This window comes from Paramacrobiotus metropolitanus, unplaced genomic scaffold (assembly GCF_019649055.1).
Source record: "Paramacrobiotus metropolitanus isolate TYO unplaced genomic scaffold, Prichtersi_v1.0 Parri_scaffold0000137, whole genome shotgun sequence".
NCBI classification, from domain to species: Eukaryota; Metazoa; Tardigrada; class Eutardigrada; order Parachela; family Macrobiotidae; genus Paramacrobiotus; species Paramacrobiotus metropolitanus.
The window spans coordinates 190,216-215,461 of NW_026570357.1; the positions used below are offsets into that span (position 1 = coordinate 190,216).

Below are 25,246 nucleotides of genomic sequence, written 5' to 3' on the forward strand. Positions count from 1 at the left end.
AGGCCATAACGTGGTCTGATCACGACGAACAGGAACTCCAGTTGAATTAGATGTAGTCTGGAAATAAGCCGCTGAACATCAGATCAGCTTTATTGCACACACACAAAGAAAAGCACACATGTACGGTTTACCAGAAAACGCGGAAAACTGGCAGATAGTCTGTATACCTTGCACCACGAAGGTATTCCAGTATCGGATGAAACAAAATATTTTGACAAAAGTTGTCAGTCAGTAAGGGTCATTCACCACCATAAACCATCAGTAACCTTACGCTATCTAACAACCACATCCCGCGGACGCTGCTGACGGCATTCGTGGCGCAGCACTCGATCGTCTGTCAGCCCAAACCACAGCTACACAAGCAGCTGTAGGATCTCTTTGAGACGCATCGTCGATGAATCACTCTCTTCGACGAAGTTAGCGGATCTGTGATCCGTCAAACAGGAATGAAAAAGCGGGGATGGGAATCCCGAATCAGCCAAGCAGAACATTGAGTCGAAGGGCTGAGTCAGGGCAATACGTAGCTCCGTCCTGACACATCTCATGGCTCTCGCGACGGAGGCTGCTATTGCGCTTTCCCCATAATGCAGCGCATAACCGCTGCGGCCAATAGGCTTAGTTTGTTAACGTCCAAACCGGCAATGACCGAAACCGTCCACCGGCAGCGACGATACTGGTTCGACGGCCGAGGATCCGCGGTCTGATAATCATAGAGAGCCTATAAAAAAACAACACTTCAATTACCCTTCCAGCACCTTGCCCGCATTGGTACGTTTAAAGACATGACGAAAAAAATTCTGGAACCTGAGATATAGCCAGGAAAAGTATTTGTAAAGGAGCGAGTGTACTAAGTTGTGGTAATAAAATTAAATACACTGCTGTATTCTTGTTTACAGCTTGATCTGAAATACTGTGTTCTCTAGAGAATTCTTGTTGTTGTGGGTGTCTGCTGCTTCGAATTAGACTCTGCCCTGAATGTGTGCGGACGTTAAACCATTGAACCCAAAACCAACCAGTTTTGCTCACCTCTGTAATGGTTCCCAGTTGGCCGCGCTCGATGCAGTGAGCAATCCATTCCGACAGGATGCTGCGATCCACCGGTGCCTCCACAACGATATGCTTCTCAAAGAGATTCCACAGCTGAACTTCCAGCTCTCCTTGCGGTTGGCAGGAGTGCGCCCACTGCGAGACGACGGACGGCAAATGTTTCTCCTCAATTCGGCACTGCAACCACATTGCGCGATCCGCCATGCTGCAGATTCGCAGGATGCTGCCATGATTGTATAACGTGTCGTCCCAAGTCAAACCCGGATACGGCCAGGAACACCGATAGAACACCAGCGTCCCGACGCGGCCGATCAGGTGACGGATCATGGAGGCGGCGTGGTCGCCTTCGCCGAAATTCATGTGCATAAGAACGATGACCTTGGTGCGACGGGTAACGCAGTGCAGCAGCCCCGCCAGTATCCAGAACCGGGGATGTGTCCAGGATCGCGGACAGTCCTCGGCCCGCCAGGAGACCCTAACATCCGTGTGATATAATTCGGTGGTGAGCAGAACGTTCCACAGAGCGCAGATGCGCCGGCAGCGGGTGCGTTTGAGAGAGTCCAGCGTCTGGAGCACCTCCGCCAACAGTTCGACTTGTAACGGGAGGCCGCTGACCATGTGTTTTCTCTTCGCAGCCGGCATGGCAACCGCGTTGAATGGCTCCTCCTCATCTTGCTGTACCAGGGTCATCCTGGGCACGGAGAACCGGCGCCTCTGAAATTCCTCCGGTCGCACCTGCCGGCTGAGCAGGTCGACGTCGGAGGGCGGTCGCCGCACTTGTTGCCGCGGTAGCAGCTCCTTGATGACGCCGTACGGGAGCTGCGCCGTGACGAGGTAAACACTGCCCAGAAAGCTAAGGCCTCCTTCGAGGACCAATTCACCCGGGAACCACTGCCAAGGTCCATCGCAGGCCGCTCGCAGCAGTACTTGTACAATACGGTCTTCACTGGCATTCCAGACAGAAGGCGGTTCGATGGAGTGAAAGAGGCGCCCGTACTCGACAAACTGCGCGCGCTGTTTCCTGCATCGAAAATCAACGATCATTCCCTTCTCAGTCACGCTGATCACGCTGCCGTGCTGCAGCCCCGTGATTCTGCCCGTACACAAACATGGTGTGAGCTTGTTCCGGTCGGATCAGTTCAACTGCTCCCAAATTCCAAAACGTCTAACGTTGCTGTAATAGAGATATGATTTACTTTGCAGATACACCTAAAGGCAGCGCGGAGGGAATTGCAGAAGTGCATTAAAACTAATACAGCACTCTTAAATTCTACTTGTTGCTCGTTACACTGTGGGTAATATAAAACAGAACTGCTCAAACTATAACAAAAAAATCTCTGTAAGGGGGGATCCATAAATTACGTACGCAGCGAACCAGGGAGGGAGGGGTCAAAAAATTGTGACAAGCTGTGACGGCCTCGACGAACCCAGGGGGGAGGGGTGGTCAGCTCCATGTATTACGATTGAACGAACCAGGGGGGAGGGGTCACGCAAACGTGACGGACCGCTACAAAGGGGGAGGGAGGAGTGAAAAAATCGTGGTTTTCCGCGTACGTAATTTATGGATGCCCCCTAAGCTTATCCACTCCATCCATGGTGCCCAGTACTGACGCCGCGTTCCCTCGTTGAATCTCAATCGACAGGCGCTGTCGAAGAAATTCGTGCGAGCGTACTTCTCCGGTCTTTTACCCAGCTCCTTGACGATGGCGATGGCCGCCGCTCCCCAAGGGCCCAGCATTTCAAAAGCGATTGGGACAAAGATATAGCGGCCGTTCAGATAGGAATACAGTCTGATTTTCTTTTCCTCGGCTTGCGTAGCGGCGGCTCCCGCTGTGGCGGACGTTGCTTTAACATGTGACGCGGCCACTGTGTCTACGCATGTCACATCCCATGCTAGACACATTCCGCGTTTCCAGGCGAATGTCGTACAGCCATCTGGGGGGCGTTCCGTTGTAGGAGATGTTCCGCGCGGCTCTAACTTTGCTGGTACACCCGCAGACACGCATGCTCTGCAAATGATACTGTTTAATCCACCGTGACGTGGATGCCTTCCCGCGGAAAACGCGCATGACAATCCGTGGTGACCATAGCCATCGACGGGTTTGTGGCATTTGTTACAATCATGAGGATCACAGATCGTAGCACCTAGACGCAAACCGACGCTGATTTTCAAGGCATCGTCGTCCAGCAAGTTTCCAATGTGAGCTGAAGGCAATGCGTTCAACCAGATGCCGGCTTCTGGCCTTGACTGGGCAAGCAAGCGGGCTGTATTCACTTCGTCACCTCGAAACACGTCCAATAATGTTGACAATGAAACGTTACAAAGTGGCAGATCCCACGCTTTTTGGGACTTCCGGAAGGCGGGGTCTGGGATATCAGGCTGACGGGAACCTAGTTTCCATAAATCAAGGGCTTCAGTAACGTTTACTACACCGTAGTCTGGAAGCAGCATGGACACCAAGCCGGATACGGAATGAATCGAAGCCAAAAAGGCTGGGAGAGATAATTCTTCCGACCGGCGGATGCCGATTCCGCCTCTGCTAACAGGTAGGGATGCCTGACGCCAGCACGGATAGTCGTCGTGATTGGTACGCACATTGGATAACTTCTGGAAACATTCGCGCAATGTTTCATCTAACTGATAAAGCAGCTTGGGATATCTCCACGCGTTATAACATCGTAGCATTTAGATAATTTTCGGTGCGCCGAGGCAGTTTTTTAGGAGAAACAGCGCATGATGGCTTGGAAGTACTTGCAACCGTTCACAGACCAATGTCAACGTTTTGGCTTTTTCGTCCAGTAATGGTCCGACAGCTTCGTCCAGTACAGGAGCACCGAGTAATGACATGGTAGATTTCGACAGAATGCGCAGTTTGGGATAACGTTCAAGAAAGTTCTCTGTGACTTTACGTTGGGACTCAGCTGATCCACCGAGAACAAGCAGTTCGCATTTAGACTTGTTCACCTGCAAGCCTATGGCCATCGCGCCTTCAATAATTTCGGCAAAACTCTCGGCAACTGCCTCTGGTGTTCCGCCCACGGTTCCGTCATCGAGAAACCACGCGTTCAACTTCAACCGCAATGCGATCAGCACTGCTCGGAGGGCCAGGCTGAACAGTAAAGGGCCTAGAGGATCGCCCTGTTGAACGCCGGATTCGGAGGACAGCAATAATTCCTCGAAAAATAACACAGAATGGTGGCCGTAGGCACTACGTAGAAATTCACTGTATTCAGGAAAATGCTCATGCGCTGCGGCCAGGACGGCGTCCCGTGAGACTGTGTTGAAGGCGTTCTTGAAATCGATTTTGAGAACCACCTTCGTCGTATCAGCATCCGATTCCAAGAACAACCTAGTGGCATGCACGATAGCCTCGGCGCCGCCACGCACGTTAACTCCCAGCTGCTGTGGAGACAAGATGGCGGCTGTTCGGTCTGTTAAACGTGCGCCGATGATCTTGGCAGCCAGCCGGCGGATGGTCAGACCAATCGCGATAGGGCGCAGACCGCCGTCCTTCTTCCGCAAGGCGATAAGTTTCCCTCCGAAGAGTACGGGTTGGTTGGTTGTTGTTAAATTCTACTTGGTTGTTGATACAGTACCGTTGCCACGCTGTGGATGCCCAACATGCAGAACAAAATTCAACAAATCCAATACTTATTGCGCTTGCCGTACAGCAGCTGACCTTTGCTCGGAAGCTCAACAGTTATCCAGCCGAAATAAATATTTAAATAAGATGCACTGCTGTAAGTGGACTCTACCACTCTATCTGCAAGCGGGATCTTATCATGGCGCATCCGAACCGATGTTTGCTCTGCGTAAACAGAATTTAGTCTGATTCGTACAAGTATGCACGACACCGTGTAGTTTATTAGCGAAATACAGCACATTTTTGCAAGCAGCCGGTATTGCTTGGCTCAAAACGACAAAAACAGAAACACCGCTAGCAAAACCTTTCTACAAAAACTCTATCCGTGCATCCGTAAGTTCGATTTCCCATACAGAAAAGACTAGTACGAGACAACGTAAGAACAAATCCGGGTTAGAAAATACTTGTGCTAGCGACAGCGTGACAGGGCAAATGCATTTAAACAGATGGTTTGCAATAGCGCGACAAAGACAGAGAATCGGGGTTAGGCTAGTGGTAAAGGTCATGCGGTTAGAAAGTCGAAAGGCCGTGCACCCGGAATTGAAAGGGAAGTGGCTGCTAAACGTCATCATCTAATGATACCGGGTCGCTTGGGGCAACTGATGGCCCGGTGGTCCTTCCCACAAAATCCGCAGACATGTGGAAAGAGTCACGGAGTCTGAAAGCAGGATTTTTGTTTGTTGTAGTTGAAACAACAGTAAACATCGAAACGGCATGCTGAGGATATCCTGATCTGGCGTAAGTGAAAAAGAGCCTTAGCGACCATCTCCCTTGGGGAATCCGAGGTTGGGCGGATATTTGCCAAGAAATGCGCGCCAGCTGTGGAGCCGTGGCGGGAATACTCGCCTAGACATAACCCAAATTCACAATCAAACAGAAAAACTGTATTCCTGTCTGCAAACACTACGCTTTTGCGTCAAATACAACATTGTAACGACAGGGTCGCGTACGCATTCAAAGAGTACGCATGTGGCACATTGGCTCTGCACGTTTTGAAAACCGGCATTTGGGTTGGCTAAAGCGCGCTAAGCTGTAATACCGAGTGGTCTGGTGGAGCGCACGACCATTCCTTCTAAATTGTATTACAAGAATTTAGTAAGAGACGCACGCGCAAATCCGTCACCGAAAGGTCATCTGACATTGCGTCACTCGTCCGAGCCGGACTAAGAGCGCCCTTAGTGTTAGCGAACACCGGCGAATTGTTAATCCCATAATTATCATTTTATAAGCCGTATGGGCTGCTTTTACGAACGACTTGAACTTCGTAAAGTACAGTATTAAGTATTGGGTCTGATTCTCACATGAAGGGGAATGATGACGCTTGCCGAAAAAGCCTTGCCGTTGGTGACCCGCCGCGAACAATAGATTTCCGTTGCATCCCGGGTGATATGGTGCGCAAACTCGTTGGAGAACAGTCATTTGAGGTCGAGGAACGATCCCTTGACGGTACAACGACCGATGAAGAACAAGCAACTTGTTGAGCAGCGAAAATTTCAACGCGATCGCGGTCTCGGGAATTCGTCCAGTGATGAAATCCAGATTGTCGGGGAATTTCCTGACTTTAGCCGACAAGGTCAAATCATCCGCCAAATCATCCCTTGCCAGTCAGTTGAGCGGCCGATTCGGCGGATATCCCGACCAAAGAGCCAAGGTCAAAAGGAGCATCATTGTCTTCCGCTCCGCCAACGGCTTGGTCGTCTTCTGCTTCTAAGGCGGCATCCGGATGGAGCAGCTGGAAGAAACGGTTCACCAGGTCTTGTTTCGTCTCCACTTTCGGATCAAACGCTTGTTCTCCCTCCAACTCCACAATGAACCGCTTGATCTCCTGCAGGTTCAAGCGCGCAAGTTGCTTCTTCTTAAACGTGCGAACAGTATCGACAGTTACCGCCATGCGCAAAGGGACACTTATGTAAAATACAGATATCGAAGAGCGGCGAAAACGTCCAGTACTAAGAAAGATCACGCTCGAAATTTCTATCAAAAATAAAAATTCTTAACGGGAGAGCAACTGAGTAACAGCGGAAACTGTTATCGTTCGCGTATAGTTATGACAGCCGCTGTACGCAGAACATATATACATGCATGCTAAACAGGATGCGGCGTTTTACGTCGCAATACGCGGATTCTCCGGTGTCCAAGGATTTAATCCGTTGCGTTGCCATTACCTTCTAGCGTAAATGCACTCGACTACTAGTACAGACAACTAATACAAAACAGCCGCTGCCTGACAGAGAGGGATTTGTCTGGCTTGCGATGGTACTTGTGTTGACACCGTTGCGCCTTACCGCAGTAAGTCCACTGCAACTAGCGCAGGTGCAGCGGCGGTGGAAGCCAAACAAAAATGTTTCGGGCTACTCTCGGAGTCGGCTATACTCACACTTAAGCGGCAGATACTAGGTAAATTTCTGCTCCGAAAACGTTTGAAACAGTGTGCCTGTCAGAGCGGGCCTCATTTGGCAGATTTTTTGCGAGTGTCTGTGCGAGCCTTGTCAAGATCTTGGAGACCGTCAGTTATCGCATTTGTGAAAGCGCTGGAAAAACGACTGGAGCAACACAGACGAAAGGCGTCGCTTAATACAGAGGAAATTTGAGCAACGTGCCAACTGACACTTTTTCCGCGTTTAGTAATAACGGTACTCTTACTGAACTGATAATTAGCAATCTTAGCGCACCGCAGTGCAATTCTGTAATTCCTAAATACGCACGCGGCCAAAGGTTGTTCAAGAGTGCTTTTTGTTAGTGAACCATGCCTTGGGCACAAAAGACAGAAGTAATATTATAATCAGGGAAATATCGAAATATTGTTTCCAACATGGGCAAACTATCCATGCTCACCGGGGCCCAGGTGTATCTCTTAAATAAACCGCTAAAAGACATTCATTTACTGATATAATGATACGCCCGTACTTTTAGGGGTACCAGCCAAAGGTAACAGCAAACCATGAAGTAAGAGACGTGAACAATTAGCGCGCTCTCTTTAGCTCTTTAAATAAAGCCGCCGTGGTGATTTTGGACAATTTGGCCACATCGAGATCGCGAATTTCCGATGGTCTCCACTGACAGCGGCGATAATGCGTCGAGCAACGTGGATCCGCACTCTGGTAATGGTCCAGTGTCTATCAAGAATAAACACATCAGAAGATATAATAAATTAATGAGTTCAACGCACAAGAATAGCCACAAACAGTATGAAAAGGTAAACATGATGGAGCTCAGTTACATAATCCTTGTGTCCTATTACAGTTGTTGTGGCTTAAGATCGTGACCACTTCCTAGTTCTTACTGTAGACTTAGAAGTCAGCACATTCTCTATACGAGTATGTATCGTTAAAGTACCATGCGTGTTACGCTTTCTAAAATCCTGCAATACCTTCTCAAGCGTGTCCAGTTTGTTAGACTGCATCAACTGGGCAATCCACTCCGACAAGACCGCCAGATCCACCGGTTCCTCCACAACGAGATTCGCCTGAAAGAGATCCCACAACTGCACGGCCAGCTGCTTATCCGGCTGACAAACGACCGACTGCCGCGCCACGATGCTCTTCCACGATGCTGCACCGGGTCCAGCAGGCGCGTTCGGCTACGCCCAGCATCTGCTGGAGGTAGCTTAAGGTCCAGCTGGTATATTGCAGCGAACACGAGCCAAACACCAGCGTCCCGATGCGGCGACTGTGGCCAAGAATGTAGCGAAGAATGGTGACAGCATCACGGCATTTGCTCATGTCCATGTGCAGCAGCACAACCGTCGTCGTGAGGCTGTTGACACAGTGCAAGAGACACGTTAACGCCCAGAACACCGGCGGCTTGCAGCCGTCTGTGGTGAGAAGAGCATCGCAACGCGGGCATGTGCGCCGACAACGGACGCGGCTAATACTGTCCAGCGAATGCAAGATTTCCACTAACAACTCGCTGGGTAACGATTGAACTAGTGCATCAGCACAAACAATGGTCTGACGGGTTTCCTCGCGTCTTTCAGCCGCAATCGGAGGCGGAACGATCTGGTTCCGTAAGCTGTCAAACAGCTGCTCCTGCAGAAATATTAATTCTATAGCCCTATGATTTGTATATATTGGCGTAAAAGCCGTCTGTGCGCCCAACATCAGGTCTGTGAGTTATGGCTATACGAAAATTCTGTACAGTTCAATTGATTCAGGTATGCAAGAACTGTCATTTTCGACCAATCAGCTTTAAATTTTGCATATAACCGCACATATGTTAATCTGAATTACTAGTAGCCGTCTAACATGATTCGAGCACAGTCTGCACAGCCACCGCCTAGAAAGACTTCAACAAACCGCACCAGTGAAGACGGAAGTAGCCCACCGCAGCGTGGCTGTACGTAAACCAGCGCGTTGCTGAGCACCGAAACGACGAGAACGTTTGAAGCCCGGGGCAGACTGGAGAGGAAGGCCTCGCGATGTTCTGGCGATGCGCCTAACCAACCCGCCGGCAAGGGGCAGCCTCGGATAAGGAAATCTTCCTCCCACACGCCGCGATTGATCAACTGGGTATCCGAGGGCGGTCGATGCACTTGTTCCCAGGGCAACAGTTCTTTGACGACGCCGTGGGGCTGCTGCACCTCCACCAGGCATACGCTGGCGAAATAGCCATCGCTACTAAGAGATACCTTCTTGCCGGGGTACCATGTCCACGGCCTATCAGGACTCACTAGCAGGAGAGCCTGTATATTAGAGTCCGGACGTGTGTCCTGCGGTGTAAACGATTCCCATGGGCGAAAAACGCGCCCGTATTCCACAAACTGCGCGCGTTGTGGAGCACACTGGAAATCAATGATCAGGCCGTTGTCTAACTTGTTGATGACCTTGCCGTACTGTAGCAGGCCGTCAATGCGGACGTAGACGGTGTTCCATGAGGACATAAAGCGTCGCGACAGCTCGTCCTCACTGTAAATGAAGATGGCGATCACGAGTCTGCGTGAGTGTGTATCTGCCTGCTTCCGGATCTTACAGCATGAAAGAGTATTAAGTATTAACGTCGCGATTTACAGCAAAACCGAACTAACCGAAGCAATAGAAAAACACACTGGAACACTAGTTTTGTAAATTTTCAGCTTCCGTTGACTCGGTTAAAATAGACCGAGCAGCATCGCTTATTTTGGAGAACCGGCAGCGGATGAAACGACATCACGCAGCTGTGCGGACTTTACTTTAAAACAAGGGATGGGTTTGCAACAAACTGTACCAAGGATCGGGTATAAGTAAAGCAGTCAATCGATAGCAGCACAAGGAAGCATTCGGCAATCGGCTGTAGCCTGTAGAAGACTGTATAAACCGGTCCAGTTTTCAGCGTCAACGTACTATGTAGTACGTGTGTGAGCTGAAATTCCGGTTAGAAAGACCAACGCAAGAGATGAGGCGGGAGAGACTCCGCCGGGAGGCTTGCGATCTGCGTGTTGACATCATTGCCGGTATGTGATAGAGATTTCTGGAATTGAGTTATGCGAGCAACGAGTAAGCGTTACGTTACGCAAGCAGGGAGGGAGCTGGCAGATTTGCGCTCAACGTGCTTTGAGCGGCTGGCTACAGCGTTGTAAGGATCCAATGCAAGCGTTCATCGCGACGTCGCTTTTTTCTCCTTCAATGTCGGCTGTTCCTATCATACAGTTGCAGCTGGCGGCAAGCGTCGGATTGTTCGCCCGTTAATAGGCAACGTGAGCTGGGTTTAAACCGCCACGAGACATGATTGTTAGTTTTACCCTAGTTATGACAAACTGACATTGCAGTTGAATTTGATGGAACGGGATACCTTTGCAAATGAATCAGCGCAGACAGCGAAAACCGATCCTAACGCGGTACAGGGGTGAAGTTGAGTTAAACTACCTGAGCATGTCACTTTTGGCATGGGTATTGTGTATCTCACACTTATCCACCGGAGCGCAATCGTATGCCAGGTTCGAGTCAGATGCCTGTTCGAGTTAGATGCCTGTGGCACCGCACTGCAGCTGATGTGATCGAGCTTCTCGTGCTTTATGGTGTTGAAAAGAGTACCTTTATTAACCTGTACTCATGACTCACAAGCCTTATGAGTCATGAGTAGAGGTAAGTAACTCGAATAGAGTAGGTGATAACTCACTAGCTAGATTGAGCTCGAGGTACTGATTGTTGGACGCCTAATGCAGCATTTCATCCATACAACACATTTTAACTTTATTAACTTTACGCTGTACCTTTTCTAACTCTGTTGCAAGCCGACTTCTAACTCTGTTCCAATCATCAGTGTTTGTGCAGTTTGCACAAAAGCAGAAGCACACAACAGATTTAGATACTTGAAGCTGGCTGAAATTTGGTGAAAGAAAACTGTAGAATGCATGTTTACGGAGAGAACGATCGGCATCAGTACGCGTGGAATACAGTGGACGTTACTATCGACGGTCTGCTGCAGCACGGCGAAATAGCCGACATTGCCGAGAAGGGATTGATAATCGATTTCGGCTGCGAGGGACAGCGCGCACAGTTTGTCGAGTACGGACCCATCTTCCATTCGCAGAGCTCCCATCGTCGTCTGGACCTACCTTTCTACTCTTACGTGCAAGCTCTTGTGCGAGCTGGTAGGGACCCGTCCTATGAACCTATTCGAAAAACTAACGTGCAAGTCCTCATGCGAGCGGGGCAGAACTATCCCTGGAAATGGTACCCCGAGAAGGCGTTTTCCCTGGGAAACGAACGCTGCCTGGCCAAGGTGTGCCTCGTGGAGGTGCAGCTCCCGTACGGCGTCGTCAAGGAGCTGCTGCCTGAAGATCAAGTGCGGCGTCCGCCCTCGGAGGCCGACCTAGCCAGGTGGCGCGTGGTTGAGAAGGAGTACGTCGTCCGCGATTGCACGCTGCCGGCGGTCTGGTCGGAGGGGGCACCGTTGCTGCGCGAGCTCTGCAAACTGAATTTAGAACGAGTGCGATGCACGAAAGCACTGGACGAGAAGCTGTGCTATGTTCAGCGCTACGCCAGGAAGCCGGCACTGTATTCGTGGAAACTGGTGAGTTTCGCAACGTAGAATGATGACTAGCATCTTTGTCGAATACAGCCAATCTGCATGTGATTGATGCAGTTTCAGGATAACCAACGTTTGCCTTATACATTCCACTTTTTTGGTTCAAACGGACTCAGTAGAGTGTGATTGATATAAGTCCTTTAATGGTGATCAATACGTACTGACAGGGCCGTAGCGAGGGGGGGGGGTGCGCTGTCTCTGTTCTCGGTACTTTTTGCAACCTGGTAGAGAAGGAAAATGTGTATTTTCCCTTTCAGTTAGAGTGTGATTGTATTGGCCATGGTGCTTGGTGTACAGATATTATAGCGATAGCACTGTACGACCAATAAGACCACCCAGTCAGATCCATCGCGTTATGAATTTCTGTCCACTTTACCGGCTAGCTTTCCTTCTCATGATTTTCTAGAATTCAGTCTTGTTCTCAGCTTGCTACAGCTTGCACCATCTACTTGATAAACTTCTTGCCCTAAACCTTGCTCCGTTTCATAAACGCCCTTGTCATTAAACATGCCTTGAGTTACGTTCTTGTGTTTGACCGCTTGGGATGAACCTGTGTCATCCCAATCGGAGCCACCTGTGTAATCGTGTTACATCAGTAAGAGCTTCCTCAGCCAGCATTGTTGCAGGCCGTGCCACCTTTTATCCTAACAGCCGACAGATCGTGGTAAGGTGGAGTAAGGTGGATCCACCAAAACAGCAGCCAGATAGGCTGTTGTTAAAATATTGTACTACCGCTGCACACTGACTTTTGATCTGAATGGATGTGTCTGTATGTGAATGGACACTGTCGAAGCATTCTGATTCTCGGTAAGGCTGTGTATAAGCCACATCTCTTGGTTCTACCTCTGAACCAAAAATTAGGAAACAGACTGTATAATCTAACCAGATGAGCAGTAGTAGCCCAAAGCATTTTCTGCAGTTTCCAATGTGTTTCTAGAGCGATTATTGTACCAAAATTAAGTTAAACGCGTTTGCAGGAGGACCTGTATATGACGGTGAAGGTACAGCTGGAGAAGGGCGAATTAAAACCCGAGCTACGCGGTCGGCATCTACTAACTGCCACAGCGCGCATGGACCGGGTCAGTGATGCTCCAGACCAGTATCTGCCATGCGAACTGCGGATCGAAGTCTTCGGTTTTCTGGACAGCATTGGCCGCATCCGCTGTCGCCGCACGTGCGCCCTCTGGAGCACGATCATCACCACGGAGGCCTCCTTGTCCGAGGTGCAAGTTTTCGGTGGTAAAGAGAGCGATTTATCCGACAGACAACCGCGGTTCTGGATGCTGGCCTCTCTCCTGCATTGCGTTAACGCCGGCACGAAGAAGGTGGCCTTCGTGCAGATGAACCTGGCTGAATGCGCCTCTGCGGTCAAAATCGTTGACTATGTTCTCGGCGACAACAACCGCATCGGGACGCTGATGCTGATGTAAGTGTTCATTGCGTCTTGACGAAGGAGGGGATCTTAATGGGCTCGTAGCCGGCTTGCTGCCGGTTTGCGGTATGGCGGATCGCGCGTGCTGGCTAAAGTGCCACTTCGGGAATACGCTGCTGACGGCATCCCTGGCACTACTCTCGGTCGTCTGTCAGCCGGCAGAGCAGCTGCACAAGCGGATGTCGGATCTCTTAGAGAAGCATCTTGCCGACGAACTGCGCTCTAGGCAGGCATTATCCGCCAGAACCGTTTATAACGCCTGGAGAAAAGTGTTTTAGCTCTAGGCATCCATGTTAATAGGCAGTTGATTACGGTGGCATACTGCCACACTGTACTGATTTTATACCCGATCGTTGTCGCGATCTTAAAGTGGCTGACGCACGCTCCCGTACAGTCTGTAACTGTGAAATGTTACCGGTAAATTTGAATACTGTGAATGGTGAAGTGATGTCTTGGTCTTGCTCCGGAATTTATGTGCACAGTATACTTCGGTATCATTAGCAAACTGGTCAAGTTCACCGTACGGGTCAGCAGATTAATCACCTGTGGCGCGGTACAGACAAATGAGACAAAACATAAGAACATACGCGTTTCGAAGCCAAATAGCTACAAAGAAGTAGAGCAAGTAAAACAACTCTAAAAGAAGTTTAATCAGCCTGTCTGCTCCCGATACATGAATGAATGACCGGTTTAAGGATTATTTCAGCAATTGTATCGCAACGGCACTCAAAGCAGATTTATGCTTCATCAAACCAAACTCCCAAAACTACCGAATTTTAACAGCAGCAGTTCTGTTTATCATCGAAGCCAATTTCGAGTCGCTTTCACTATTAAGAAAAAAAGTTCATGGTGGACGAGATGGTGCCAGCCAGTGCGATCCCTTCAGCACACGGTACATTGCCGCGGCGGTGATTTTGGTCAGTTTGTTCACATCCACATCATTCCGGGGGGAAGGTAGTGCCCACCAACGGTCGCGATAGTGCGTTGACCGGGGATCCACGCGCTGGTAAAGGTCCAGAGTCTGCAAACACATCGAAAAATACTCAAAAGCCGTTCGTCTAGTTAATTCCCAGCCAGTACGAATACCGGTACTACGGTAAGCATGTCGTTGGAAACCCTTTCGCCGCCATACGGACGCTCTGCTTATTGATCAGTTAATTCAGTTCGAGGCAATATCCGACTGCGCTTCTGTTTGAGAGATGACTGAATGCGCTAGCCCACTTACTCGCATTAAGCTTGGGTAGCACGTCAGATTCACTGACCTTCGTTTTGTTTTGGACAATTTGCTGACCGACATATTGCTGTTGACCAATAAGCTGCAGATCGATAAGAAAATATGTTGTTGACCAACAAATTGGTTACTAACTTACCTATCTGGTTTCTGGGTTTATTAGCTTTCTGGGTGTTTTCTCATGGGTTTCTTAGCTTTCTTTGGTTTCTTAGGTTTTATTATGTTTTTTTATTGGTTGTTTTCTCTTTTCATACGCCATCTTATGAGGTTCGAGGTTCAACGAACTGTCGTTCAGCAATTTGTCGATCATCGGGTTACTGTTTCTGCAAAAAGACGTCAGCAAGTTGCCGGTCACAAAGTGTCGGTTTGCCGTAAGCTTGTGTTTCCATGAGTGGCTGGTGTTTTCAATAATTATCATACCGTACACGGCGTACAGAGCATGAGTTTCTAATAATATGATTACCGACAGCATGGCAAGAAACAGACAGTCATTCAATTACCTGCCAAAGCTGGTCTGAATAATTCTGCTGCATCGTCCGGGCAATCCACTCCGACAAGAGCGCTAGATCCACCGGTTTCTCTATGACGAGACTATTTTCAAACAAATCCCACAAATGGACGTCCAGTGGCTCCGGGGGCAGACAAAGGGCCCAATACTGCGTCACGATGGCCGTCAGGCGCTCCTCTGCGATGCGGCACCGTATCCAGCCAGCCCGCTCCGCTACGCCACACACTTCCAGCAAACCGCCGATAGTATTCTGCAAACACCAGGCTTGTAGAGAACACCCAACGAATACCAGCGTCCCAACGCGGCCGTTTCGGCCGATGATGTAGCGGACCATCTTGGCCGCATCGGCGCATTCGCTCATATCCATATACATGAGGACGATGCTTTTGGTGCTGCTGTTGGCGCCGTGGAGAAGACCCGTCAGCGCCCAGAATAAGGGCGGCGTACAGGTCGGCGGACTGTCGTCCACGCGGCCGGAGACCCGCACCTCGGGGAAATGGACATCCGTGGTGAGTGTCGTGTTCCACAGAGCACACGTGCGCCGGAAACGGGTGCGGTTGACGCTGTCCAGTGACTGGAAGACTTCCACTAGCAGCTCGCTGGGTAAGAATGGGAATACTAGTTCACAACTGTCACCGGCCTTCCGTTTCGTCCCGCGTCTTGAAACCATCAGGGTTTGTGAGATTTGGTTGTTATTATATTTTTTCTTCAGTCGGTGGTAAACCTCTTCCTGTAATAACAACTGGACTTGTATCCACAATATCCTTACGTATTCTTTTTTGTATCCTGCAAAAAAATTTAACATGTACGAAGTAGTCCATATCAAAGTAGCAAATGCAATTCACTATACTGTTAAAAGTAATGTCACCCACTAGTTCTTGCGGTTGCATTTCTCGGTCCAGGCGACGCTGCAGGTACAGCAGCGTCTCGTTGAGCACCTCCGTACATAACACTCGCCGCATTGGAGGCAAGTTGGACGCCAACAGATCCCCAAGCTCACGTGGTGCGGCCGGCAAGGGACATCCGCGGATTACGAAGTCCTTGTCTTGGACGCGGCGGGCGGCTAAGTCGGCGTCCGAGGGCGGGCGCCGTACTTGATTCCTGGGTAGCAATTCCTTAACGACGCCGTGAGGCAGTTTAACCTCCACGATGTACACACACCCGAAATAGCTTTGCTCCCCAAGCGACACCGCCGTCCCGGGATACCATGCCCAGGGGCGGTCGGGGCCCGCTCGGAAGAGAACTTGCACATTACGATATTCACGGTATTCCTGATAGGTATTCACAGGATGAGGCGATCTAGCTTTACACGCGTGGAAAATACGCCGGTATTCGATAAACTGTGAGCGCTGCGTGGCGCAACCAAAATCAATGACCAGACCTTTCTCCACTACGTTGATTACTCTACCTAGCTGGAGCAGGCCGTCGACGAAGACTTCGACGGCGTTCCACGCGTACAGAGATTGTTCAAGTGGGTCGTACACAAACATGGTGAAAATGTACTGCTTGTCCAAATTGTGTAGGGACTCGCTACAGGGACAGGGACTGTCATGCTTCGCTACGACCAGGGATGAGATTTTGTCCGCAGACTTTTAAAGAAACACTTGCAATTACGACGTTGATTTCACATACAAATAACTACTCTAAATCGCTTCCAGATCACCATATACAGATGTATATTACTGGATCGGTAACTTTGTTCATAAAGTCGGAACGGAAGTTACGGAACGACAGGAAATGAAAACTGGCATCAGTAATAAAACTAAAAACTAAGACAGCCGATAACGGCGTTATTTCCAATAATGCCAGAACTTACCTGTTCCCCACGTTCCGTAGCTCAGTAAAAAAGTCTTTTCGTTTTCGTCAAATTCTCTGAGAAACTCTACTCATAATAAATAAAGAGGTTATCGACAAGCTCCAAACTGAGTCAAAGAAAACATTGTCAGTTCGCAACGAACGTAATTAACGTATTCGTTATTACGGGACGACTGCGTCTACGCGCTGCTTACAAGGAAACGTGATTCAGTAATGTGCTCTTGAAATGGATTATTTATTTAAATTATGTAGGCGCCGCCATGTGAAAATCCACTTGTACGGAATAAAGAAAGCAGCACACTGGCATGATCATCAAAAAATTTTAAACAAGTTCGGCCGATGATCATAAGTCGGAACATATTCCGATGAATATGTTAAGTCTTGCGATCAGACATACAAGCCGGGCACGTCTGTTACGAGTCTGCGGCATTTAACAGCAGTTTACAAGGTACCGGTAGCGGTATCTACCGGTAGCTGGCATACCGGTAGCTGGCATGCAACCTGCCAGCTCGCTGCACGTTGGCAGCGCGCTAAAGTAACGCTTATTAATTTTAGTACTCAGTGCTCACATAAATCATTATAAATGTCATCGTAACATTGCGGTACAAATCGCATGCAGCGATATTAATTTTCTATGTTGTCCTCGGTCTAACGGTTCGGTAGTCATTTGTCAGGTTCAAGCCAGTGAGTCACAATAATTCATGGTCTCATAGATGCTGGGAGTCATCGCACTGCGATTGATGTTTAATCGAGGTTGAAGTGCTTTTATGATGTTGGAAAGAGTATGTACGGAAATAAACTTCTTTCTCTGGACGTTTTGCCTTTAGATCTCAACGTCGGTCGATGCATCGAGTGAGGAAAGTTTACTGCGCCATTTATATACCTATACCACCACGTTGTGCTTCCAAAGCCTTAGAAAGCTTAGATTATCATCGACAGGTTTTAATCTTTGTGCAGTTTAAATCAAATCGGCTTAATTCGATGCCGGCTAGAATTCGGCTGTAGAATGCACGTTTACGAAAACGATCGACGTCGGTCATTGCACGCGTGGAACACCGTGGACGTCCTCATCGACGGTCTGCTGCAGCACGGCGAAGTAGCCGACGTTGCCGAGAATGGACTGGTCATCGATTTCGGTTGCGCTCCACAGAGACGCAATTGGTCGAATACGGTCTTATTCTCCATTCGCAGAATGTCTGTCAGCGTCTGGACATATCTTTAGCCCCAAATGTGCAAGTCCTCTTGCGAGCAAGCCCCGACGATCCCTGGAAATGGTATCCCGGGAAGGTGTCCCTGGGAAGCCAAAGCTGCTGGGCTGGTGTGTGCTGCGTGGAGGTGCAGCTCCCTTACGGCGTCGTCAAGACACTGGTGCATAGAAACCAAGTGCGGCTTCCGCCCTCGGAAGCGGATCTGGATAGCCATCGCATCCGGGAAAATGATTACGTCGTCCGCGACTGCTCCTTGCCGACGGCCTGGTTCGAGGGACCTGCGCTGCTCCGCGAGCTCTGCAAAATGAGTTTAGAACGAGTGCGCTGCACGACGGTGCTGGACGGGAAGATGTACTATGTTCAGCGCTACGCCAGGAAACCGGCGCTGTATTCGCCGGAATTGGTGAGTAACGCAACGTAGCATCTTGGTCGAATACCGCCAACCGGCATCATGCAAGTAATTGATGCAGTTTCAGGATAAGTAGCGTTTTTTTTTACAAGATAACTAAAGATAAGCAATAGTAACTAAAGCATTTTCTGCAGTATACGGGGTTACTAACCAGGGCTCGGTCACCGCCTCCACCCTCAGAAAAATTTCGTTTTTTGTTTGAGGACAGAAGAGGTATGGGGAACACATAAAAAAATACTTTCATCGGCAATGGTCCACTGGGCGTGGCCAAACACAAATTTGATGGTTGACATTATAGCATGTATTGCCATTGTTGGATTGCGGTATCGTAAAACTATGGTATACAGATTACACTGAAAATTAATTCCAGAAGACTGTGTTACCCATTACATATTATTATTACCACTGCACTATTTCATTTCATATTATGTACTTCCTAAATAACTGTTTTGAAAAAGTAAAACTTTTACTAATCTCGCCACTTATCAAGCTCCAACATGCATGGATTTCAGTACACGGGCGTCTGTACAGTCGCTAGTGGCGAATTCTCTAACAATTTCATTTTTTAAAAACAGTGATTTAGGAAATAAATCAATGAAAAAATAAAAACTTCAGTGGTAACGGATAACACAGAACTCGGAAAATAAAGTTATCAGTGTAATCTGTATTCTGTAATACTCGTATCATATGACGCATAATAAAAAATACGGCAATAATGTCGACCATTAAATTTGTGTTTGGCCACGCCCACTGCACCACTGCCGATGAAAGTAAGTATTTTTTAAGTGTTCCCCATAACTCTTCCGTCCTCAAACAAAAAACGAAATTTTTTTGGGGGGGAAGGCGGTGACCGAGCCCTGGTAAGTGATTAGTGTACCGAAACTGAAGGAAACGTTTGCAGGAAGACCGTTACATGACGCTGAAGATACAGCTGGAGAAGGGCGAATTAAAACCCGAACTACGCGGTCGGCATCTGCTTTCTGCTACAACGCGCGTGGACTGGCTCAGCGATGCGCTGGACGAGTGTTTACCCTGCGAACTGCTGATCGAGGTCTTTGGTTTCCTGGACAGCATCGGCCGCAGCCGCTGTCGACGCACGTGCGCCCTCTGGAACACGATCATCACCACGGAGACCTCCTTGTCCGATGTGCTAGTTTTTGGTGGAGAACAGAGCGATCTGTTCTCCCACAAGCAACCGCGGTTCTGGACGCTGGCCTCTCTCCTGCATTGCGTCAACGTCGACACGAAGAAGGTGACCTTTGTGCAGATGAGCCTGGCCGAATGCGCCACTGCTGCCGAAATCATTATCCATATTCTCGGTGTCAGGAACCGCATCGGGACGCTGACGTTTTGTAAGTATTTATTACGTCTTGAAGAAGAAAGCTTTCTAAAGGACACCACAACCGTCCTCGGTCGGGTCTGCGGTTTGGCGGAGCGCGCGTCCTGGATAAAGTGCTACATCGCGGATACGCTTCTGACGGCATGCGTGGCGCAGCACTCGGTCGTCTGCCAACCAGCAGAGCAGCTACACGGGCACCTTTGGGATCTGTTTGAGAAGCATATTGTCAACGAAGCGTGCTCCCTGATGGAATTATCCGCGATGATAGCCCGTACGCAGAGTGCAGACGTCCTGGAAGAGGTGCGTGGCTCCTTTCTCGTTCGTTTGTACGCGACTGGTGAATGCATTGCGTGTTAAATCTGTTTCCAGATACTGTTCAATTATCGGAGCCTGGATCCGCGCTTTCCAAGGGATAGCTTTGTTTGCCCGTGGTCGACTGAAGAACTGCGCCAATTGGATCTGGCGGAATTGCCACGCTTAGCCGTTATGGCCGTGTACTACGCCTGGTTTAAAGCGCTATGGTTCTAGCCTGGACTGTTTACAGGCAGCTGAGTATGTTGGCATTGTTGATTTTATACTCGATCGTCTATCCCGATCTTGTGACGGTCGGCGCATGGACCCGCACTGTGAAATTTTTCCGGTGAAAATTGGAAATGGTGACATGATATGCTTGTTTCGGAATTTACATGCATAGTACATACAGATATATACTGACTTCGGAGAATCGTTACTTTGACAACGCGTAATAACTTACACCACAAGTGCGGCGAAATAAATCGGTATACCGTCATCATACTCAAGGCAGTCGCGCGCACTCGGACGGCGTTGACGACGGGCTGACAACGAGGCTGCGAACACAGAAAAACGGGGAGGTGGCGCCGTGTAGGCCCGTAATCTGTGGAAGCACCCTCGTCGTTAAAGCGGTAATTTTCAAGAAAATGTTGAATAACTGTTGTTCCATTGCGTTGTTCTCCATAGCCGCATTAAACTTTAAGCACTTTTATTCAGTTTCACGCCATCGCTGTCTCAAAGGGCTATCAAATGTACCAAACGAGTATCAAATTCTGCATAATAATAGTAATTCTAATGGTGTGATAGAGGGTATGAATGCATGCAAAACGATTCCATTCCTAGCTGATTAACCAACAACCAACAAGATCTACAGTTACAGACGCGCCCATTGTTCAATTTCGTTGCTAAGGAAAGCCAGCGACGCACAAATGAAGTAACAGACACGCTTTTTAGTTTCTAGACGTAAATATGACGGCCAATTTTTTTTTTTTTTATGGTACACCCATTTTGTTTATTATTTTTCCTCACCAAAGCATTTACAGTAACTTAGAAGGCAATTACTCTTATTAAGCATCAATCGAGAGGGGCGGCCTAATTACAGAGAAAATTTGATCTAAATTTGCTCCCAATGGCGCTGTCCCCATGATCGATGCCGCATTTCCTCGTTGTATTTCAATGCTGATCCGTTGGCGAAGGTATTCCGTGGCACGTTTTTCGCCAGTTTCTTGTTGTATGAGCTGTCCAAATTCCGTTATCGTGCGGGCAGCTTCCGGTCCGGGCGGCCCGAGCGTTTCAAAACCCAGAGGACGGAACCAGTACTCTTGGCCGATATCGCGATATTTCTCGATCTTGCCCTGTTCGGCCTGTGCTGCTGCTGCTCCCGCTCGTGCGGATGTCGCAATAATATGCGATATGGCCATTGTGTTGACGCAAGTAGCATCCCATGCCAGCATTCGTCCTCTATCCCATGGTGTCAAGGTAACTCCGTCTGGTCGCTTACTGTCTGTTGGAAAGATAGCTTGCGGTTCCAGTTCGCTTTCGAAACCAGCAGATGCGAGGCTACGTTTCACAATGGCGTTCAGGCATTTATGTGTGGGGATTCGTCCTCGGCTTTTCTTGCAGCTTAGACCATGGTAGCCTCGAGCATCCGCCCATTCACCGCATACACAGCGGTGTGGGGTAATTACCGGTGCACCCAGACGCAAACCAACGGCGATTCTTACCACGGAGTCCGTAAGAAGGTTGCCAAGGGAGGCAACCGGCAGCGCTCTAACCATGCCCCATTTTCTTTCGTGCTCACACCTCTCAGCCTTGCCTGTTCGGAGATGTCATTCCCGGCTGTCGCTCGTAGCCGATCTGCGGTGTCGCGAATTATGGGATCGTCCCAAACTTTCTGGGTTGGTCGCGCGTCCAGGTGTGGGAGGTCATGTTGGGTTATTTGGAGCCATTGTGCAGTAGCATCACGACAGTAGACGTCCGGTTCGAATACAATAATTTCCGATGTTAGTGGAGCTACCGAGTAAGCTGACGGTCAATTATCGGCAGGAGGGGACAGCCACGGCTCAACTTCCAGCCTCCTGCACAAAACCGCTGCGGTGATTTTGGTCAGTTTGTTCGTATCCATATTGCGCAGGTCAGACGCTGTCCACTGGCAGCCACGATAGTGCGTTGAGGAACGCGGATCGACGCTCTGATAGTGGCAGAGACTCTGCAAACAGTCAAACCCTTGCAACACCCGGCTGGAAACGACATTTTTAACAGGAATTTCCTGGCTGCTTTAAAGCATATTGCAACCGTTTAATAATCTTCATTTTCTATTTACTTCCTTGAGTGTCTCTTGCTGTAGTGTCGTTCACGGTGGCTCATGTCTCACCACTGCTATTTGCTAGGTTTAAATTTCTACGGGTATTTTCCAGATTTGAACTCATCGCTTCAAATAACGTCTAAGTTTCGAGTTTCAGACGATTTTACTGTGTAGTTATCATGTTCAGTCCACTGTAGCATTTATTGAGATGTCTGCCTGCCGTGCAATAAAATCAATAAACCCAGAAAGATACTCATTTACCGGTCCCAGTGCGTAGTAGCGCTCCTCAGCAACCGCCTGGGCCATCCACTGCGACAGGAGCGCTAAACGGACCGGTTGCTCCACAAGATTCTTCTCGAAGAGATCCCACAGCTGCATTTCCAGCTGCTGGTCTGTCTGACAGATGATGGAGTACCGCGGTACGACGGCAGTCAAGCGCGATTCCTTAACACGGCACCGTGTCCAGCACACACGCTCCGCTATACCGCATATTCGCGCCAAGCACTTCAGGGTCTCCGTTATGCGCCAGTTATCGTGGTGCTCCAGCGAGCAGCGACCAAACAGCAGCGTTCCGACGCGGTTACCGCTGCCGATTATATATCGAACCATGGTGGCCGCAGCGTCGCAATCGCTCAGCTCCATGTGCATCAGAACGACGATCTTGGTTTGACGGTTGACGCAATGGAGAAGACACGTGACCGCCCAGAACAAGGGCGACATGCCAGGCGACAGGCTTTCCTCGCGGCGGCCGGAGACCCACACATCGCGGAAGGAGGCGTCTGTGGTTAGAATCCCATTCCACAGAGCGCAGACACGCAGGCAGCGTGTGCGGTTGATGCTATCCAACGACTGGAGGACTTCCACCAACAGAATGGGTAAGAATGGGAGTTCACAACTGACACTCTCCGTGCATTTCGGATCCAGTCTCATGGCTGCCGTTCGAACGAACAGGTGTGCTGAGATGCCGCCGTTTAAATTGCGCTGCAGTTTCAATCTCGCGTACACCTCGCTCTGTAAAATAATTTTATTTTTAATTACGCAGTGCTTGCCGACTTTTCTAATATTTCTCAATAACCAGTCCGTTTGACTAGTATATCTTGAGCAACCCGTCTGCACAATATTTTGTTTTCTACTCGACCCTTTTGTACCAGTTACAGATAGCCGCAAAGCTGTTTTAAGAGAAAAATTAAATTAATTGACTTCCTTAGTACATGTTATTTCAACCGCGATCATCTGTTATATGTTAGGTCAAATGACCTATGGTTGCTGGTCAGTGGTCCTCAGTAGCTAATCTAGACTGATTTCGGAGGGAGGCCGGAGAACTACCACCAAAGCGGGCGGTATTCTCTCGATTTTTCGGCTGACTTTAAGGGGGCCTTCAAGTATTACGTAATGCTCGAGGGGTAGGGGGTGGTGTCGGCTTTTTGTTACACTGTGCTACATGGGGTAGGGGGTCCAAAAATTTTTGTTACGTGCGGGCCGACACCCCATAAAAAATCGAAAATAAATAATACATTTTAATTTCAGTTTTATGGGGGGTGGTCGGGCTTTCCATTACGTATTCGGCTGGGGGGGTTGAAAATTTTGCTATCCTGCTGTTACAACTTACAAGGGGTAGGGGGTTGTTAAAAACACGAAAAACTGCGTTACGTAATACTTGAATCGCGCCTTAAAAAATTTCGCAATGTACCATCCACTTTGCTAATTTTTTGACGCCCAAGTTACCGGCCGCGGGGAATAACCCCTCGAGCTCCCCCCCTCCCCACTAAAATGGAGACTGAGACGGTTGGTTTATAATATATTTAAAGTACGAGTATCCGGTTGCTGAGAAATGCCGTACTTTTGTCGATAGAATCAGAAAATTCAAAATTCGGTGAATCAAGAATCGCACCAATTTATCCGGTTGCAACGCAGTGTGGAAGCCAAGCTGCAGGTACTGCAGGGTCTCATTGAGCACTTTGATGCAAAGTACTTCTCGCTCCTGAAACAGCGTTGCCGTCAAAATCTCGAAGGGCACTGGAAGCCCGGTTGCGCAGGGCGGCAAAGGACAGCTGCGGATAACAAAATGGGCCCGATGCCGAGAGAGTTCGGCGTCGGTGGGCGGCCGGCGCACCTGTTCCGTGGGCAACAGAACTTTGACAGCGCCGTACGGCAGCTGCGCCTCCACGATGAAGGCATTGGCAAAAGGGGGTTCCTTTCCAAGGGACCATGCCCTCCCGGGGTACCATATCCAAGGGCAATCAGGGCCAGCTCGCAGGAGGACCTGCACAGTGGGGTCCTTGTTTACATCCAAATCGATCCCCTTCAAGCCACGGACCAAACGATCCATGGCTGCCCACCACGTCCACAGCACACCCGAATGAAAGACGCGACCGTATTCAACAAATTCCGAGTGCAGGCCAGTGCAACCGAAATCGATGATCAGGCCGTTCTCCGCCACGTTGATGACTTTGCCCAGCTGCAGCAGGCCGTCAACGAAGACCTCCACTGTGTTCCATGTGTACTGTTCGTGCTCGGTGTAAACAAACATTGTGCGCGTCGAATAGGTACCGCTACCTCGCGATGGGACAGTACTCTTCAAAATGATTCACAGAAATAAAAAAAGTTTTGAAAGGAATCTGTAGTCGTAAAGCAAAGACAATTTTTAATGGGAAGGAAATTAAATTTAAGGAATATAATTCGAATATTACCGCTTTCTCCAAGGTAGTCGTCGCTATGGGCGGCAGCCTAGCACTTCAGCACGTAACTTGCACAGGTATCTCGATCAGAACTTCATGCCAGTCAATACGAAAAGTCAGACATCTTTCTCTGTTGGCTGGTGTACAGTCAGTGCAGCGCATAAGTTATGATTCTTAGAAATAAGAACGGGTATATTAAAAAACGGAGCTGTGCAGCGCGGTATCTCGAATACGTGCGGTATAGTTGTTTTGACCATTCAGAGCGTAGATAAACCCCGGATCGTGATGACACACGTTACCAGTCGTTTCTACTGCGCAAAATGCACAAAAAACC

General features: G+C 49.1%; 6 protein-coding genes across 6 annotated transcripts; all 6 read right to left on the bottom strand.

Moving 5' to 3' along the window:
• Positions 1 to 166: 166 nt before the first annotated feature.
• LOC129599074 (uncharacterized) lies at positions 167 to 4,629 on the bottom strand. The gene is made up of 3 exons (XM_055497213.1): positions 2,414 to 4,629; positions 1,027 to 2,221; positions 167 to 718 (listed from the first exon to the last, which is right to left on the bottom strand). The coding sequence occupies exons 2-3, from the start codon at positions 2,089 to 2,091 to the stop codon at positions 566 to 568; spliced, it is 1,218 nt and encodes a 405-aa protein (XP_055353188.1). The 5' UTR covers positions 2,092 to 2,221; positions 2,414 to 4,629; the 3' UTR covers positions 167 to 565.
• A 3,642-nt stretch (positions 4,630 to 8,271) lies between these two features.
• On the bottom strand, positions 8,272 to 9,703 carry LOC129599091 (uncharacterized). Its single transcript, XM_055497232.1, has 3 exons — positions 8,992 to 9,703; positions 8,340 to 8,719; positions 8,272 to 8,284 (listed from the first exon to the last, which is right to left on the bottom strand). The coding sequence occupies exons 1-3, from the start codon at positions 9,568 to 9,570 to the stop codon at positions 8,272 to 8,274; spliced, it is 972 nt and encodes a 323-aa protein (XP_055353207.1). The 5' UTR covers positions 9,571 to 9,703.
• A 3,978-nt stretch (positions 9,704 to 13,681) lies between these two features.
• On the bottom strand, positions 13,682 to 15,537 carry LOC129599092 (uncharacterized). Its single transcript, XM_055497233.1, has 2 exons — positions 14,860 to 15,537; positions 13,682 to 14,149 (listed from the first exon to the last, which is right to left on the bottom strand). Exons 1-2 carry the CDS (start codon positions 15,535 to 15,537, stop codon positions 13,973 to 13,975), a joined length of 855 nt encoding a protein of 284 aa, XP_055353208.1. The 3' UTR covers positions 13,682 to 13,972.
• LOC129599094 (uncharacterized) lies at positions 15,522 to 16,357 on the bottom strand. The gene is made up of 2 exons (XM_055497234.1): positions 15,740 to 16,357; positions 15,522 to 15,653 (listed from the first exon to the last, which is right to left on the bottom strand). Exons 1-2 carry the CDS (start codon positions 16,355 to 16,357, stop codon positions 15,633 to 15,635), a joined length of 639 nt encoding a protein of 212 aa, XP_055353209.1. The 3' UTR covers positions 15,522 to 15,632.
• Positions 16,358 to 20,741: 4,384 nt separating this feature from the next.
• LOC129599076 (uncharacterized) lies at positions 20,742 to 21,919 on the bottom strand. Its single transcript, XM_055497216.1, has one exon. It carries the CDS (start codon positions 21,705 to 21,707, stop codon positions 20,997 to 20,999), a length of 711 nt encoding a protein of 236 aa, XP_055353191.1. The 5' UTR covers positions 21,708 to 21,919; the 3' UTR covers positions 20,742 to 20,996.
• A 34-nt stretch (positions 21,920 to 21,953) lies between these two features.
• LOC129599075 (uncharacterized) lies at positions 21,954 to 24,898 on the bottom strand. The gene is made up of 3 exons (XM_055497214.1): positions 24,126 to 24,898; positions 22,496 to 23,245; positions 21,954 to 22,138 (listed from the first exon to the last, which is right to left on the bottom strand). The coding sequence occupies exons 1-3, from the start codon at positions 24,762 to 24,764 to the stop codon at positions 21,962 to 21,964; spliced, it is 1,566 nt and encodes a 521-aa protein (XP_055353189.1). The 5' UTR covers positions 24,765 to 24,898; the 3' UTR covers positions 21,954 to 21,961.
• Positions 24,899 to 25,246: the final 348 nt, after the last annotated feature.